General features: G+C 34.7%; 1 protein-coding gene across 3 annotated transcripts in view; it reads right to left on the reverse strand.

Annotated features, from left to right (window-relative positions):
- RAD51B (RAD51 paralog B) overlaps window positions 1–20463 on the reverse strand; it is a 735346-nt gene that overhangs the window by 686632 nt on the left and 28251 nt on the right. For all 3 annotated transcript variants that reach the window (XM_041758398.1, XM_041758400.1, XM_041758399.1), the window contains exons 6-7: window positions 15197–15316; window positions 13809–13992 (exon numbers count right to left, since the gene is read on the reverse strand). In XM_041758398.1, coding sequence (XP_041614332.1) covers window positions 13809–13992; window positions 15197–15316 — 304 coding nt within the window. The remainder of the gene's footprint in view (window positions 1–13808; window positions 13993–15196; window positions 15317–20463) is intronic.

Here is a 20463-nt window from a genome sequence, read left to right on the forward strand (position 1 = left end):
AAATGCAAGTACTGAATTTTTATGTTAATGATAAGAATAAATGTCAAAATTAGGAGTACACACACTCTCCTCTATCCTACAAGTCATAAACATAATATTCCAATTTTGTAACTAATAATACCTCAATTTTTTAGACGAATTGGCTTGGTTTCCTTTTTTTTTTTTTAAGTTTTTTTTTTTTAGCTTTTATTTAAATTCCAGTTAGTTAACATATAGTGTAGTATTAGTTTCAGGTGTAATAATTTAGTGAATCAATACTTCCATACAACACAATTTAAAAAATTTTTAACATTGATTAATATCTAAGATAAGACATAATCCTACAAAATTAAATTTCTTTGCACAATGGGACAGCTAAAGGGAAAAGAAAAGAAGCCTTGGCCCATATGAAGTTTACCATTAAACTGAGAAAAAAAAGAATTTATTTTTATGCTTTTGTCAAATAATAATAAAAAGTTTAATTTTGTATGTGCCCCACTTAAAAAAAAACAGAAATAATTTCCACTAATGATTTTAAATACATATCTTTAAAATAAGAAAATAATATACATATTTTAATTCATTTTTCTATAAATAGCTTTAAACCTTTAGTAAACATTAATATTTCAAACGAAGCTTTGTTATGCAATAAGTTAGAGCAATGCATATTCTCAAAAGGCACATAATCAAGAATATAGTTGATAACAACAAAAAAACTGGTTAAAATCACATCTCAGTAAAATAATTTGGATTTTAACAATACCTTTTAATGAAAATAACACTTTTCCTTCTTAGATTGTTTAAAGAGTACACCCAAATTTTTTTTTTTAATTTTTAAAATGTATTTATTTATTTATTTGACAGAGAGAGAGAGCACAAGCAGGGGGAGTAACAGAGGGAGAGGGAGAAGCAGGCTCTCTACTGAGCAGGGAGCCTGACATGGGGATTGATCCCATGACTCTGGGATCATGACCCAAGCCAAAAGCAGATCCTTAACCAACTGAGCCACCCAAGTGCCCCTCAAATTTTTCATGAACTGTTACTGGTTTCCATATACTAGAAAATACTTATACAATATCAAGAAATGAAGGTAAAATGAAATAGAAAGGAAAGAGACAAAAACTTCAATGCTACTCATATACTAACAACTGAAATTAACTCATCGAATCCTCTGAAACAGTAAAAATTTAGACCATAGCATTTTGTTTTTTCTGCATCTGGGTTGGCTTGTTCAAAAATACAAATTTGAAGCATTTGAAGAAGCATCTTGAAGGTTAAAGTCCTTTTATCTTAGCAATGTATTTTTATTCCCTTTTATTTAAATAGTGCATAAAAACTCTAAGAAAACAAAAAAAAATTAACAAGAGAACACAGCTAACACGGCATACTATAAAGGCCAATATAAAAAACAAGGAAAGGATGTAAGCAGTAAGCAGAGAAAATTCAAATTATGTTTAAAAAGATAAAAATTTTCAAATAACGCAAACATTACATATATGTAGTAACTATATTTTCATAAGCCTTAATTATAATTTTTAAAACTTTTCAGGTCCCTTTACAACACTCTTAAAATTAGGTCCCTCTTATTTAAACAACAGTTACATGTTCTAGTAACTCATACTATCACTTATCATTTAACAAATTACTTTCCTCATTCAGCTCAATAAAAAACTTCACTTTCAGGCCCTCTTTACACATGTGGAAGTTAATACACAACTCTGTTATTATTTCAGGGTCCCTCATATGCTTTTTTAAAAACTGAGATATAACTGATGTTATATTAGTTTCAGGTATACAATATGATTTAATAATTGTTATTTTATTAGCTATTACTTCCTAAATATTACTTGTCTGCAGTATGAGGCCCACAATCCTGTCTTCAGAAGGTTTAGGTCTCAGGAAAAAGATAATCCTACAGTAGAAAAAGAATCCCAGAACCGGCATCCAAAAGATCTTGCATTCTACCCACTATTTGTCCTCTCCTATGCTAAATATCCTTGAACAAGTCAAGTCACTACTCAGCTTCAGTGTCATTTGTGAAGTGAAAGGGCTGATTTAAGTGAACTTTAAGGTCCTTTCTGGCAAGAAATCCTATTATTTTAATCTGATACATAATTTTCAATATGTATAATAACTACTCTGTGTATGGTAATTAGAAGTCAGTGATAAAGAGTCAACATAGGGCAGCCCGGGTGGCTCAGTGGTTTAGTGCCTGCCTTTGGCCCAGGGCCTGATCTTGGAGACCTGAGATCGAGTCCCACATCGGGCTCCCTGCATGGAGCCTGCTTCTCCCTCTGCCTGTGTCTCCACCTCTCTCTCTCTCTGTGTGTCTCTCATGAATAAATAAATAAAATATTTAAAAAAAAAAAAAGAGTCAACATAAAGAACTATGACCACAATTTGTTTTATACAGGTAATATTTAAATTCTTCTCTCATGTTCTTTTCAAACAGTGTCTATAAGCACTTTTAGAGCCTTCTGTTTTTTTTCCAATACTAGCACGGACCACTTTAAAAAGACAAAGATTCTGTATTATAATCCCAACAGCAGAATGTCCCTTACAGCTCCCCAATAAACTTCAGGACACAAGACTCTATAAGACACAATTGCATCTCTCAAACTGTAATCTATAAATATATTCAGTGGTCTGTAAATTCTGAGGATTTCTAACTTTTATGTTTTCATTTCAATAATGGCCTGAAATATTAGTATAGACATTTTATAATTGAAAACTGCCACATGATATCACTGTCTGTTTTCAATCAAGTAATGTACCGCTTTAATTATCAGGGACTAATGAAAAAAGAGCAATGGTAGACTCATATATGCATTCACACCCAGGTGAGGGCCAAATAATGTCACCCTTTCCAAACAGAAGAAGGTTCTGTAGTAGCTCAAATAGATAAAAGAGGTGGGAAAGTGGAGTCTTCATATGAACGACAGTAGAACATACATATATATGTATGTGTGTATATATATATATAGAGTATATATGTATATTCTATTGCAGTTCATATATAGACTATATATGTATATTCTACTGTAGTTCTATATGTAGAGACTATATTTATATTTTTATATATATGCAATGCAAAAGACCCTGTACCATAAGTTAACTTGTTTATATTGCAAGCAATAATTTGATTTAGCAAATTATCATCTTTAACAGAGTAATGAATTTGAATAGTACTGTGTCATTTGTAAATGCAACCCACTTTCAGGTTTCATGGTGTGATCTGATATGAAAAGTTATTAGCTTGTTTTATAATTCTATCTATTTCTGTGATATTAAAATGAGACTGAAGTCAATAATGGGGGTTCATGAGAATATTATTTGCATTTAAAATTGGGTCAATGCCTTAAACTAGTTTGAGGAAACACTGCTTTTATGAGCACACTGTTCTATTCCCTTCCTCCTAATCCCATAAACTTCTGGACTTGTGGTAGCACCAGTCCTGGGTGGCTTAGCCTAGAGAGAGAAGGGAGAAGGGTCCAGATCAGGGGTTGGCAAACTATGACCCATGGGTCAAATCTGGCCCTCCATCTGTTTTTGTAATCAAAGTTTTGTTGAACCACAACCATACCCATTTGTTTGCAAATGGCTTATGGCTACTTTCAAGCTGTAATGGGAGAGCTGAGTAGTTGCCCCAGAGACAGCACAGCCCACAAGGCCTAAAAAATTACTATCTGGCCCTTAGAAAAAGTATGCTGCCAGTGGCCTACATGAGCTAATAGGACAAAATGAGAACATGCCCACTGGCATTTGAAAGTCCTGGAGCAAGCAAATGGGAAACAAAGTATTACTGTTTCTGGAAGAGAGACAGTAAGATTCTCTCATCTGTAAAATGAAGGTGTTAAATATTAGTTATAAGCTTACAGCTTTTTTCAACTGATCATTTGTTAAGCTGTGCGTGAGCCTCTGTGCTAAGTATTTAATTCAAAAGAACAACCAGTTTCTACTATCTGGGAAATACCTTTTTTCTAAGTCATCCTTTAACTTTTTTAAAGTTTATTTATTTATTTAAGTAATCTCTACACCCAACATGGGGCTCAAATTTACAACCCTGAGATCAAGAGTCTCATGCTCCTCTGAGCCAGCCAGGCACCCCACCCTCTAACTTTTCTACTATCTACTGAAGACTATCACTATACCACTGTTTTAAAGTTGGGCAAGTCCCATTTTATACATCAGGAAACTTAAAGATATAAAAGTTAAGTTATACTGGTAGCAAGTGGAGAAATCAGAATTCTAACCCAGATCCGTTTGACTCCAAAGCCCATGGTAAAAACTACTATAAAGTACAATTCTAATATTGTAAAAGTTTGTGAGAAAAAATGTTTTCACCCAAAATCCTTAAGCAAGTAAAAACTCTCTTTGAAGTTAAGTTTTGGCAAAAATTGACTTATCAGAGACAGAAAACTTCCACAGACATTAAAAAAAAAAAAAAAGGCATTAAAGTCTGTGTGTGTGTATGTGTGTGTAGGTATCCTCTACTTACTTACCTGAAATTCTGTGAACCAGAGCAGTGAACCACTACTGATTATTCATGAAAACAAAATTTACCTCTAATGTGTCTTTATTAAGGTATACAGAGGTTCTACTGTCCTAATACTTCATATACATTTAAAAACATATATAAAATATAAGTTTTAGAAATAGAAGGTAAAAAGTAAATATGGATGTTTCCAATGTTTTATTCCAACACCGCAAGGTATCATCTTATGCCCACCATATGAACACACTGCTTTGGAGATCAGTGAAAAAGAAAACAATGCTTTCTCTTCAGCAAGTAGATATAAGACCTGAAATGCAAGTGAACTGAAGATCTAAGATGTTGGTGAAAATAAATTTGCTTAAATGGTGTAAACGATTTGTTTCTTGTTAGAGGAATAGGGCTAGAATATAGGACTGCACCACAGCATGGTGGTTGTTGGAATTTGCAGAAGCGTAATTGGCAGCAAAAATCCAACTTGGTGATCCCATCACACACGTCTCTACTGCATATTCTCTGAACTGTTTATGTCTCTCAAAACAGTATTAATAAATTAGATCTACCAGGCTTATTGACACTATTTATTTTTTTAATATTGGGTTTCCTGGGCTGCCATATTATAAAATAAATTCTTCCTAACTTGAATACACTTAGCATAGTACAAGTTTACCCCTTCTGAAAGCTGTAAGACTACCCATATTGAAGCAAATAGTCTTCTTCACAGACAATGAAATAAATGGATCTAATCAAATACGTCTAATGTGTGCACTAGATTAAGGCATCCCAGCAATATCAAGGGGATGAATGTGAATATTATTCTCTATTACCTAAACTTTTAGAGGAATCATGTCTGTGAAGTCCCAAGAAATTAAATAATTATGTAAACACTTCAATTAAGTAGTAAAAATAGACTCTGTGTCTCCTGAAAACTTTTATCTGCTACCATTTTGTCTTAAGACAGGAACATGCGGGGAGCCTTGATCGTTCAGTCGGTTAAACATCCAGCTCCTCATTTCAGCTCAGGTCATAATCTCAGGATAGTGAGATCCAGCCCTGCGTCAGGCTCCTGCTGGGTGTGGAGCCTGCTTAGGATTGCCTCTCTGCTCCTGCCCATCCTCACCCTCTCCCTCTCTTAAAAAATAAAAATAAAAAATAAAAATAAGACAAGAACATGAACTGAAGCTTAAAATATAATGACATACTTTATTAGTGTACCAAATATGGTGAAATCAATCAAATATTTCACAAACGTCATAAAAGAAAGCTGTGTAAGTCCTATTGTGACCAATCACAAAAAGCTTTGAAAAGATATCAGTATAACAAAATGTTAGAAGGGGAAACGGCCTTGCCTTGGTCTTCTGCAACTTACACTTGCTTGGAATATGCTCCCAAGTTACTACCTGAACATCTCCAAACTTTGAAAGAGGATCAAGTCACCCATGGCCACCAAATGTCAGAACTTTAACACCTCTGGGGGACCTAAAAGTCCCTAAAATTTAGAATTTTTTGTGCTACATACTTCTTCTTCATCCTATTAAAGTAAAAAAGTAGTGAATAGTATATCCTATATAAACTACTCCAAAGAGCTGCTTTTTGTGACTTTCCACAAAACTAATAAAATAAAATGTCTAGATTTAAATCTTGATTGAGATCATAGTATCTTGTTACACAAAACTAATGAAGAAAGAACAAAAGAAGACCTTGAGAGATCAATTTATCTTCAATCCTGAGGGAGGATGTTTCTTCTTACATTCTTATAAATTAATCATCTCCAAAAAGAAGGCATGAATTTAAAATACAAGTTAGTGACTTCTGAGGTTAAAACTATCTGAATTCAAACTGAGACATTTCAGCTTTTTAAAAATTTGCCTTGGCATTATCGTTAGGGATTACTATATTTCCAACAGTCATTAATATGCTGGCAGTGCTCACAAATTGTCCAAATATATCACTTCATAGACAAAGATATTAGTTAAAAAAAAAAAAAAAAAGGAAACACGTTTCAGAAAGAAGAATTAGCAAGAGGCTAAGGACCAGTTGGGTTGTTTCTTACCTAGAAGTCTTCAACAACTTGCTCCTACAACTCAACTGTAAAAAAAATCTACAAAACTGATTTTGAGGCTATTATAATGCAACATGAAATAAAACTTCAACAACTTGATATTTTCCCATAAATTCTGAAGGCAACAATTTTTTAAAAAGAAGACTGTTAGGCCAAAGCTTGAACTGCTGAAATAAAGTTCACTGATTAAACACACCTGGTAATTCTTTTTCCTTACAGTAACGGAAAGTTAAAATCAGAGAAGAAAATTCTGAATCATAAGAGATCCTCTAGCATAAGTGCTTCATTTGCTTTTTGTTGTTTCTTCTTGAGGAAAAATTAACACATAATTTAAAAAACAAACCCTGTTTGGGTGATAGTTCTGAGTTTCGAGGAACTTACATACTCATCTAGCCACACCACAATTAAGATATCGGCCACTCTCATCATGCCAAAAAGTTTCCTCATACCCACACAGTAATCAATCTCCTCATCTTCCCACTCTGAGCCCCTGAAACCACAAACCTAATTCTCACTTCCATAGATCTGCCCTTTGCAGAATATCCTAAAACAAATCACATAAAATACAGTAATTTCAGTCTGGCTTCATTCATTTAATACAATGCTTTTGATACCCACCCCTGCTATTTGTATCAGTAGTTTATTCCTTTTTATTGCTGAGTAGTATTCTGCTATATGAATATTGAATTATTTGAATATGAATTTCTTTATCCATTCACCAGCTGATAAAATTCATGCTGTTTGTGGTGTTTGGTAATTGTGAATAAAAGTACTAAAAACATTTTCATACAGAGTTTTACAGGGATAGAATATAATTTCTTTGCATAAAAAACAGAATCCCTAGAAGAAAGATTGCTGGGTCACATAGTTAAAATGTTTAACTTTACAAAAAAATGTCAAAAGTATTTTCCAGAGTGGCTCTACCACTTAGCATTTCCATCAGCATGGATAAGAGTTGGAGCTGCTCCACACCCTCATCAACATCTGGTAGAATCAGGATTTTGTTTTTTGTTGTTAAGATTTTACTTATTTGAGAGAGAGAGTGAGAGCTCTTGAGTATGAGAGAGGGGAGGGACAGGGAGAAGCAGACTCCCCACTGAGCAGGAAACCCAATGTGGGACTCGATTCCAGGACATGATTCCAGGACAAGATCATGACCTGAGCCAGAGGCAGACATGTAACCAACTGAGCCACCGAGGTGCCCGGTTTTTGTTTTTTTGAATTATTCTAATAGGCATGTAGCAGTATTTCATTGTGATTTTAACCTGCATTTCCCTAATGACTAATAATTGAGCATCTTTTCATGTGCTTATTTGCCATCTATGTCTTCTTTTAAGTGTATATTCCATTTTTTGCCATTTAAAAAATTAGACTTACTGAGTTTTCATAATTCTTTATATTTCTAGGTATCAGTACTTTAACATATAAGTTGTACAAATATTAACTGATAATCTGTGCTTTGTCTCTTCATTTTCTTAAAAGTATCTGCAAAGAGTAGGAGGGTTAATATATTTTACAGTTCATGTGTTTTGAATCACTAAGAAACCTTTGCCTTGCTCAAAGTGACAAAGATTTTCTCTTGTGTTTTCTTCTAGAAGCTTTATAGTTTTAGGTTTTATGTTATAGTGGATGATTCATTTGGAATTAGGTCTGTGTAATAATATGAAGAATTGGTCAAGGTTTATTTTTTACAAACAGAGATGCTATTGTTTTAGCACCGTTTATTGAAAAACTATCCCTTTTTTGTTGAATTATCTTCTTTGTTCAAAATTAACTGACTATAAATTTACTTATTTTCTGGACTCTCTATTCTGTTCCACTGATCTGAGAATCTACCCTATCACCAATACAATGCTCTCTTAATAACTGTGGCTTTATAGTAAGTCTTGAATTCTTTTTTTTTCCTTTTTATTTTTAAGTCTTGAATTCTGAGAGTGAAAGTCCTCGATACTCCCCTTTTTATAAATTGCTTTGGCTATTCTCAATTTTCTGCATTTCCACATAAATTTCAGTTGCCTTATTGATTTCTACCAAAAAGCCTACTGATTTTGACCGAGATTGTGTGTTAAACACATAGAGCCATTTGGAAAGAAATGACATCTTGACCGTACTGAGTCTTCAGTCCGTAAGCATGATATGTTTCCATTTACCTAGGTCTTCTTTGATTTCTCTTATCAATGTTCGGTAGTTTTCAGCATAAAAAATATTATATATATTTTGTCACATTTATCACTAAGTATTTCATGTTCTTGGTGCTCTTATAAGAGGTACAGGTTTTTTATTTCAATGTCCAATTGTTCATTGCCAACATATAGAAAAACAAGTGATTTCTATATATTGACTCATAGTAGCTAGTAGCTTTCTTTTTTTGTGTAGAATCTTTAGGTTTTCTACTAAAATTATACAATCTATGAATAAACATAGTCTTATTTCTTCTTTCCTAACCTAAATGTACTTGAATTCTTTTCCTTGCCATATTATATCGGCTAGGATCTATAGTACATTAGATTACAATGGTAAGAGTAGGCTATCTTATCCATGCTCCCAATCTTAGGAAGAAAGATTGTATTTTACTGTTAAGTATAATGTTAGCTGAAGGTTTTTGTAGATGCCCTTTATCAAGTTGAGAAAGTTCGCTTCTACTCTGGCTTTGAGAATTTTCATCATGAACAGCTGATGAGTTTTGTTAACTGATTTTCCTTCCTGCATCTACTGAAATCTTTTATTAATATGTTGATGTGATGGATTTTATGTGTTTATTTTTTTTTAAAGATTGTATTTATTTATTTATTTATTTATTCATGAGAGACAGAGAGAGGCAGAGACACAGGCAGAGGGAGAAGCAGGCTCCATGCAGGGAGCCCGACGCAGGGCCTGATCCCGGGACTCCAGGATCACACCCTGAGCCAATGGCAGGCGCTCAACCGCTGAGCCACTCAGGGATCCCCAGATTTTATAGTTTAATGTTGCATTCAAAATCCACCTTGTATTCCTGAAATAAGCTCCACTCAATTTATTGCTGGATTTAATTTGCTAATATATTGTTAAGGATTTCTGTGTTTATGTTTATAATGGATATTGGTCTGTAGTTTTCTTGTATATTTTCTGGAAGACTTGTATAGAATTGATATTTCTCCTTTAAATTTTTGGTAGATATTACCAATAATATCATTTGGACCTAGAGTTTTCTTTGCAAGATTTTAAACTACAAATTCAATTTTTCTAACAGATAAAGGATGATTTAGGTTATCTATTTCTTCCTCAGTAAGTAATTTGTGTCTTTCAAAGCATTTGTTCATCTCAGTTATCAAACTTAATAGAACAAAGCTATTCATACATTCCTTTATTATCATTTCATGTCTATAGGATATATTGGGATATTCCCTCTTTCATTCCTGACTTTACTAGTTTGTTTTTTTCTTTTTCTCTTGGTCAATTTGGGTAAAGTTTCAGGTAAAGTTTTATCACTTCTATTGGTCTTTCAAAGATCTAGCTTTTTATTTCATTGAGGTTTTTTTATCCATTGTTTTTCTGTTTTCTTTTTTGGTTGTTTTTCTGTTTTCAATTACATTGATTTCTGCTCTTATTTTTATTATCTCCTTCCTTCTGTATACTTTGAGTTTAATTTATTCTTCTTTTTCTATTTCTTACAAACTTAGATCATTGATTTGTCATCTTTCTTTTCTGTATAAGCATTTAATTGTATAAATTTCCCTATAAGCACTGAGTTAGCCACATTTCACAAATTTTGATATGTTGCATTTTCATTTTGATTTACTTCAAAATATTTTCTAAGTTCTCTTGTGATTTATTCTTTAACATAGGTTATTTAGAAGTGTTTGCTTAACTACCAAATATTTAGGGATTTTCCAGATATGTTTAGATTAGTGATTTCTAATTTAATTCTTTTTGTGGATCAAAAAACATACACTGTACCATTTCAGTCTTTTAAATCTGTTGAGTTTTATTATATGGCCCAGAATACTGTCTATCTTGGTGAATATCTCATGTGTACTTGAAAGAAATGCATTTTCTGCCCGCAGTGAGTAGAATGTTTTATAAATGTCAATTAGATCAAATTTGTGGTGTTATTCAGGTCTTCTGACTTTCTAGATTTAATTTGCTAACATTTTTGTCTATTAGTTCTATCAATCACTAAGAGAGAAGATTGAAATCTTCATGAATGCAAGGATCCTTGCATACAAACATATGGAAGCACATAGAATGTGACATTCAAAATTAAGTACAGATTATACTTTTAAACTTTTCCCCACATATTAAAAGCATTGCATGTTCACCAAAAAGAAATTTTAAAATTCAATAAAGTACTCATACTATCACCTAAGGAAATGATATCTAGAGTGTCAAAGTACCAGACATGGTCTTGACCCTATCCACCATCTCAGATCCACAGCCAGAGGGCAGACTGGAATGCCTGGCTTCCTGCCCACAACTCAGAGAACATTGGACATTCACTTATCATAGTTCTACTAAACTGAAATAGAATCTTTTTAACTTCCTGGCTTTCTGATACTATATAGATCTCTAAAGCCTTTTCCAAGCTTAAGAATTTTAAGAATTCTTTTTCTTCCTATCAAATGCCAGTGTAACCTGAGTACAGCTCCCATATAATGACATTCTGCTATCTAATATTATCTTTTATTACTATTAGAAATAATAAACAATATTAAAAATGGATCAAAAAAAGGTTAAAAGCAAACATTAAAAATTTAAATGTAGTACCAATATATATAAAATTAATTCAAGTCCAAAGAGAAAAGCAATATCTGCAATTCATATATTCAAAAATATTTACTGAGAGCCTACTATGTGTTAGGCACTGTTTCTGCTGAGAATAAAGTGGTGAACAAAGTAGACAGTTCCAGTGGCCAGTCTATGGGGTGGAGGAGATAAACACACAATTATAATAAATATATAACATGCTAGAGGGTGAAAACTGTAATGAAGAAACATCCCAAGCATGATAAGGGAGATAGGAAGGCAAGGAGTGTGGTTAACACTTACATGGTAAGGAAAGTCCTCATTAATAAGAGGACAGGAGAGAAGAAATCATATGGATATTTGTAGGGGAAATATTCCAGACTAGGAATAACAAACACTTCTTGTGGTGGGAATGTTTGTTGGTATGTTAAGGAACTATAAAGAGGCATACAGTCTGCAATTTTGAAAGGGATAAATTAGATAGTCACATATTGTTTTCAGCTAGTTAGCTTCATGTGAAGTCACTTATTCAAAGTACAGCTCAAAAACCTAAAAGTTCAAGATTTTTCATTTATTTTTTTTTTTAATTTTTTATTTATTTATGATAGTCACAGAGAGAGAGAGAGAGGCAGAGACACAGGCGGAGGGAGAAGCAGGCTCCATGCACTGGGAGCCCGATGTGGGATTCGATCCCCGGTCTCCAGGATCGCGCCCTGGGCCAAAGGCAGGCGCCAAACCGCTGCGCCACCCAGGGATCCCTAATTACCTCATTTAAATGAAAAATCTTGGGATCCCTGGGTGGCGCAGCGGTTTGGCGCCTGCCTTTGGCCCAGGGCGCGATCCTGGAGACCCGGGATCGAATCCCACATCGGGCTCCCAGTGCATGGAGCCTGCTTCTCCCTCCGCCTGTGTCTCTGCCTCTCTCTCTCTCTCTCTCTCTCTCTGTGACTATAAAAAATAAAAAAAATAAAAATAAATAAATAAATGAGGTAATTAGCCAGGAAAATCCCCACACTTCCCAACGGAAGTATTTTTCAAAATCCTTCTAAAACCAACAATAACTTGTCACAAAAACCACTACTATCCTGTGTTACAGAAGTGCATATTATATTCTACATTTATCTCCAAAGAGAAAAACAAAGGCAAAGACAGAGTTGGAACAAGTACCTACTTTTTCAGAGGGCACTAATAAAAACAAAGAAAAGCAGAGCCCTTTTCTCACTCAAGAAAATAAATTAACTCAGAAAAAAACTGAGAAATACTAGCCTACAATTACATTTAAAAGTAAACAAATACAACTTATAAAAAGTGAATTTTCATATTTTGCATAGGATTAACTCAAGTAACCAGTATGAATTAATAAAATAAGCATACATACTTAACTTTTCCATTTAATCAAATAACCCTACAAAATTTTTAAAAATTCCCTTGGCCAGGGAAAACATGGATTTGGAATTATCATTTTAATCGACTACAATAAAGTTTAAAAGATGAGTGTCATCCAGGATAAACTTTACAGCCCTTGACTTCACCAGGAATTACATCATATAATCCAAAATATGAATTAAAAAGCCATTAAGAAATGTAGAACTTTTTATATGCCACATTTTCTACTTTGACTTCCTGCTTGGGTTTATAAATCTCAAAGGCTGTGTGGTAGTTTACAGCATTGGTACATATTATAAAGATCCAAACTTTTAATTTTCCATTACGAATCTAAATTTCATTTTCATTTCCAAACACGAATCTAAAAATTATAAAATCATAATTAAATTTTATCTCAGTTTAGAGAATTTTCTTATCTTCTGCTGAGATGATGTCTGGCTAAAATTGAAAAGTCTAACTATACTAAATGTTGGTGAGGCTGCAGAATAAACAGAACTCTCCTCTGTACTGCTAATGGGAAAGCAATCAGTACATACACCTTATAGCTTACCCACCACAAACCCTTGCAAGATACCCGCATCTTCAGATTTACTCATCACCACCCCACTATGGAAAGTGGTGCCAACAGTAATCTCTCAAGGTTTCCTTACTGATATTTTCAATACTGTCACTCCCAACACACTAAAATGTGATAGTCAACCTCTGGCCATTTGGAGCAAACCAAATGCTACATAGTGTATAAGACAGCACTGAACATTATAATATAGTATCTAAATCTAAAATATTTATAACATTGACAAATATTGCCATAGAATAAATGACAGGAATAGATCTAGGCAATTTCATATAGTTCTAGTAATTCATATTGACCTGGGTGTTTAAAGAGTAATACAAAGCATACAAAGAGAGTCAACAATGAGATGGAAGAAAAAGACTGACTAAAGGAATTTTTACAAACAACGTTAAATCTGCTCCCAACTCCAGCTGTGAAAAAGATAACCTCAACAGTTTAACAAATTTAAGAAGATGGTGGTATTTGCTATAGCAATTAGACCATGCTATCTTTAACACACCATCTGTTTTACATTTTCTTCTAATGATATTAGTTGGTGTTATAGGTCAGTGAACTTAACATAAAAGAAAACACAGAAAAAGAAAAAAACTTACCGGGATTGAAAATTCTTCAGCCAAATACTTCAAGGAGGCTGCTTCTCTTGCCAAGAACTTGTTTCTTTCTCTCATGTTGCCCTGAAGTTGTGTATCAAACTCCTTTCTTACCACAGAAGCAACAGAGTCAATAATTATGAGTTTAACTCCCTTGGAAATAATTTCTTCTTCCAAAGATTCAATCCTATAAAAGCAGAATTTGCAAAATAGTGGATAAATTTAAGATACAATATAAAATGGAGTATTACAAAGATGAACCAACTTAAAAACAATGCCAACCAATTGTTCTTCCCTAAATTACAGTAATGATTGCGAGTATTCAATAATCATAACTTATTTCCAGCTCTTTTATACATATAGCACTCTTTTGAAAATGTACCAAAATGTTTTCATTTGGTTTCTTTCTCTGGTTCTCCTACAATCCTGCTACTTTTAGGGTAAAATTGCTTGTTATCAGCCCCCATTACTCCCACCTGGTATTGACAGCCTTCTGCAGTCCCCTCCCACAATTACCAGGGTTGGTCTGTATAACCAACAGCATATGACAAAATGATGAGATGTCACTACTGAGAGTAGGTTATAAAAGACTACAGCTGCCCTCTTGGGCTCTCTCTCACTTGCCCACTCTCTCAAATCACTCTCCCTGGGGGAAGGCAAGTTGCCATGTTGTTACAGCTCTATGGAAAGGACCACATGGTAAGGAACAGAGGCCTCTGGCCAACAGACAGTAAGGAAGGGAGGCCTTCCAGTGGCCTTGGAATTCTCCACCCCTGTTTGAGCCTTGAGATGACCATAGTCCTGGCTGACAGCTTGACTGCAACCTCTTCTGCAACCCTGAGCCAGAAACACTCAGCTAAACCACTCCCAGTGGTTTAAAATACCTAAGCCTCTGCTACTACATGAAATTATACATGTTTGCCTTTTTAAGCTGCTGAATAGGGGATCCCTGGGTGGCTCAGTGGTTTAGCACCTGCCTTTGGCCCAGGGCGTGATCCTAGGGACCCAAGATCAAGTCCCACAACAGGCTCTCTGCATGGAACCTGCTTCTCCCTCTGCCAATATCTCTGCCTCTCTGTGTGTCTCTCATGAATAAATAAAATCTTTAAAAAAATATAATAAGCTGCTGAATATTGGGAGTAGCCTGTTAATGTAATAGGTAATTAATACATCACTTAAATAATTAAATCTAAAACATTTCACTCATTCAATATGTTGTTTTCATTTTTAAAGAAATGTCTTATCCAATAGGTTATAGCAAATAAAGAACACTGAAATAATTATTTCCCATAACCCTAATACATATGCAGAAACTTTTTCACTCAGAAGCTAAAAACATAAAAAACAAAAAATAAATCTTCAAAGTATTACCAAAATCTAAAGCATCATACCTTTGCAGAACTTCATCACAGCTGAGTTCCCGATAAAGATGAACTTTACTGCTTGTCAAAAGTAATTTCTCTTCAGTGTTAAAATATCTGGGAAAACGAGATTCTGCTATCTCAACCAGTCTGTAGGGAAGAAAAATTGCACAAGTGAAAATAGTTAATGATATTTAAGGCTGGAATGCTGAATGTCTAATGAATTTTACTTAGGAAACTCATAAGCCACAAGTAACACAGAACAAAAATAGAGTAGGTATAAGCAAAATGCCTTAATATATTATTTTAGATAGTAAGCCTTCCTTTATAAAAACTAAGAGAGGTTAGCAGTCAGAGCATGAAGCCAGCAAGTGCTTTCAGATCTCATCTAAGGTTAAGTACACAACAATGTCCTGAGGTTTATCTTTCTAGAAATAGATACGTTTTTCAATAAATGATAATTTGACTATATGTTTAGTAAATAAGAAAATTATTTCATCATCATGAATGAAATATATTTGAACAAATATATAATATTATCATTGTAACAATCAAGTATCAGTTAAGTCTCCATGTCTTAGAACAGAAAAATATGCTTTCTCAATTAAAACTTAATACATACAAAATAAATGCTACGCAATAGCTTCTTGGTAAACAGGAAATTATTTTCTTTCTAAGAGACGTCTAAGTCTCTTGATTAAGGTAACTATTTGCTGAGTTTGGAGCTGGTCAGAGAAGTCAGCTAAAATAAAAGCTCTGATGCTTGCAACCCACTAATTTTTAATAGGATAGGTATGGCAACATCTGCCAAAAACCTGCAAGTTTTCCAAAACTGGATGCTCAGTTGATTAGGTACTGAGTACTTATCTCAGTCAGTGAGTACCTAACTCATTGGCAACAACAACTGAATAGCTGACAGACAATAATAATTTTCTGCTTTCAACACTAGGCTGAATTTCAGCTGGTGCCTTGAGTGGTAAAAGGCTCTCTCATTCCATTAAGGCCCCTCAGAAGGAAGGTGGTCAATGTATGGACACAAAGTGACTTTACTCACAGTTACCATGCTAAATAACTCTATCAAATGGTTATTTATATATCAATACACTATAATTTTCTATAATCAGGTTTTCTAAATATTTTTTTATTTTAGAAAAGATATCTAAAAAATACAGAAATCAAAAACCAAATACAAATGTAGTATCTATATGCCTCATATTAATTATAGCAATTTATTGTGACAATCTTCATCACAAGTATCTTTCTTGGTTAGAGGAACAACAGAAAAGATCCTATCTTTTGCTCCCAGACATTTACTACAGAAAGTTTGAAAGCAATGCCATCTAGCGGACATCTTTTTCAATAAAAAGTATTCAAGTATGCACTTAAGATTCCTTCATTTGAAACATTTAGTGAAGGGCGCCTGGGTGGCTCAGTTGGTTAGGCGTCTGACTCTTGGTTGCTTGGGTCATGATCTCAAGGTTGTGGGATTAAGCCCTGCGTTGGGCTTTGTGCTCAGTGCAGTTTGCTTCAGATTCTCCCTCTCACTCACCCTCTGTCTCTCTCTCAAATAAATAAATAAAATCTCAAAAAAAAAAAAAACCCAAAACAAAACACACATTTATTGAGGATCTACTAAATACCAGGCACGATTCTAGGTGACACTGAAAAACAACAACAAAAACAAAAAAGCTGCCCTTGTGGAACTTACAGTCTACTGAGAGGCACAAATAAATATATACTATATATCAGGTATTAAGTGCTCTCAAGAAAAATGAGCCAGAATGAGGGAACAGACTGTGACAGATAGACATACTATTTTATGTAAAGTGGCCTGGGAAAGTCTCTTTAATAAGGTGAACTGAAGCAATGGTTTAAGGGAGATGAGAAAATGAACCATGGGATATCCAATGGAATATTGTATAGGAAAAGAGAATTATATATAACAAGGGCTTGGGGTGCCTGGAGTGATCAAGGAATAAACAAGGATGCCAACATAGCTAGAACACAGGAAACAAGAGGGAGAATAAGAGGAAATGAGGTCAGAGTGCTAGCCAGGGGCCAAGGTCACATAAGATCCTTAGGTCTATGGTGTTTTATTTAGATATTATTTAGTAAAATAAGAAACCTGAAAGCCGAACTGACATGATCTGACTTCTTTTTCTTTCTTTCTTTTTTTTTTTTTAAAAGAATCACTCTACCAAAATGGAAAAGAGGCTGTACATGGGACATGGGTGAAAGCAAGACCAGCTAGTACAGTAGTCCAGATAAGAGATGATGGTGACTTCACCTGGAGAAGAGCTCAGCTGATTAGAAGTGAACTTAAGGTAGAGTTCAAAAGAAGAGCTGAAGGGATTTCTTGACTAATTGGATGAGAATCTGGAGGAATGGAATTACCATTCACTGAAGTGGAAAAAACTGGATCCGTTCCAGGTTTTTGTTATTAGTTCCCCCTGTTACTTCACAGCTCTTGTATAAAAGGAAAGTTAAATGCTTTACATTAGTGACCACATGACAACTTGAAAGAAAACACATGCTTAATGTAAAAAAAAAAAAAAAAAAGTTTTCCAAAATTCTAGTTGAAATATAGCATCATAAATGTGCTGAAATAGAAGTTTATGGTTCCTCAAAGCTGCTTGTACATATGTATTTTCCTGTTCATTAATTCAGTATGGATTTGTTCAGCACTGTGATATAAATACAACGTGAATCTATTAGTCCTTTACAGCTTTCAGAAAATTCCAAAGTTTTGTTTTAATAAGTACTTATGACTAATTTCATTCTCTATCTTAGAACCTCTTCAAGATCTCCCCACTAATTCACCTAGATTCACAAATGCTAAGTAGCTGAAATTAGACTCAAGTGAAACCTACCCAGACTTAAGAAACCATCTCAAAAAGTGTCTCTCTCTCCCCACTATTGTTTGCCCCTGGGTCACAGATCCTGGATTCATGTCAACAAATATATAAGTAAATGGTCTTAAGGCCACACTGGTAATTATCTTTCTAATGAGCCAAAGTCATGGAGAGCCACTAACATTATATGCCTCTCTCCTGATATATTTATTCAGAAAAAGTGACATTCTAAATAGTCTGGTGGGAATTGGAGGGCACTAGCTATGGGATACTTAAAACCTTGAGAGGTGACAGGCAGCTCTTCAGATCTAAGCTTGACCACTGCTTCCACATAGTATCAATACAACATACACCTCTCCTTTGTGCATGGACTTATAATAGTTACAATTCTACACATTCGTGATTATTTAATGTCTTCCTCTCCTGTTGAACTACATTTCTTCCTAGTTTTCAGAACTATTCTGATTTCATGACAACTCAGGACTGCCCACTTCCATCTCCTAAATTCCCAAACTGATATTCCACTTCCCCAGGTCCACACCTTCCAGAGTCTCAGACCCCATCTCTTATTTCATCCTTCAGTTTGCCTCATACACATACCCACTTGCAGTTCTAAGACCTAGTTTTACCTTCTTTTATCCATTTTATTTCTCCCAAAATTGTACTTTTTAAAAATATTTATTTATTTATTCATTCAGAGAGAGAGAGACAGGCAGAGACACAGGCAGAGGGAGAAGCAGGCTCCATGCAGGGAGCTCGACGTGGGACTCGATCCCGGGTCTCCAGGATCACACCCGGGGCTGTAGGCGGTGCCAAACAGCTGCGCCACCGGGGCTGCCCCCAAAATTGTATTTTGAAAACATCTATTACTATTTACCATCCTTCCTTTTTTATTCTTAACCTCTGGTTCCATCCTTTCCTAATTACCTCCAAAACGGATAATACAGTAGTCACTCAATTCACATATACTAGAATTCTCATGGTTGCCAAAATTTCTGTACAATCACTAGATTAATCTATTTATCCATATTCTCAATGTATGTAAGCATAGAGTACCTATAACTATATCAGATCTTAAGCAGACTCTTCTGAATCAATGAGAAGGGAGACCCAGAACTCTACTTACTTATCAATCCCCTCTTGCCGAGGTAGTCCCTGAATACCTTAGCACTAGATTCTACTATTATGTAATTATTAATAAGTTTGGAGATATAATTTCAATCTGTGGTGAACACACTTAACATATACTATTTTATTTTTTTAATATTATATTTATTTATTCATGAGAAACACAGAGAGAGGCAGAGACATAGGCAGAGGGAGAAGCAGGCTCCTTATAAGGAACCTGGTGTGGGACTCGATCCCAGAACCCCAGGATCACGCCCTGAGCCAAAGGCAAATGCTCAACCACTGAGTCACCCAGGTGTCCCTTAACATACTATTTTAGATTATCTTCTCAAAGATATGTAAAAATAAACTTTTTTTTTTTTAAGATTTTATTTATTCATGAGAGACACAGAGAGAGAAAGAGGCAGAGACAAAGGCAGAGGGAGAAGCAGGCTCCATGCAGGAGCCTGATGTGGGACTTGATCCCAGAACTCCGGGATCATGCCCTGAGCCAAAGGCAGACACTCAACAGCTGAGCCACCCAGACATCCCAAAAATAAACTCCTTAAAACATATACCTAATTGGGATGCCTGAGCGGCACAGTTAGTTGAATGACCGACTTTTGGTTTCTTTCAGCTCAGGTCATGGTCTCAGGATGGTGAAATAGAGCCCCACCACAGCAGGCTCCAGCATAGAATCTGCTTGGGACTCTCTCTCTCCCTTTCCCTCTGCCCTTCCCCATTGTGCATGTGCATGCTCTCTCTCTCTGAAATAATCTTTAAAAATATATACATAACTAATCTTTCCAAAGTGCTTTTAATACATCATCTATAAGGTTTTCTTTTTTCAAAATGCATTTTAAACTTAAGCAATTTTTATTTACTCCTTTATTTTTTCTTTCCTCCTTCATAAAAAGGTATCTAGCAATTTATTATTTAAAAGTTAAAATTATTTTCTACTTTTTATCATTTACATTAAATTCTCTATATGCAAATTGGGTTGGTTTTTTTTCTTCAGAGAGAGACAAGGAGAGGGGTGGGGGGTGAAGAGAGCTACAGGGAGAGAGAGAATCTTAACCAAGATCCATGCCCAGCATGGAGCTCGATGTAGGGCTATCTCACAACCCTGAAATCATGACCTAAGCCAAAATCAAGAGTCAGACACTTAACCAACTGAGCTACTAAGGCACTTCTTTATACAAATCCTTCAACCTTCCTCAGAATAATCCTTCAATTCACGTTCTCATTTCTGCTGATCTGATAGCTTGCTTATAGGCACAAAATGAAGACACTGCTACATACAGAGGCATACATAAAGCTAAGACATATTTGAGTCTC

Source organism: Vulpes lagopus, chromosome 6, assembly GCF_018345385.1.
Source record: "Vulpes lagopus strain Blue_001 chromosome 6, ASM1834538v1, whole genome shotgun sequence".
NCBI lineage: Eukaryota > Metazoa > Chordata > Mammalia > Carnivora > Canidae > Vulpes > Vulpes lagopus.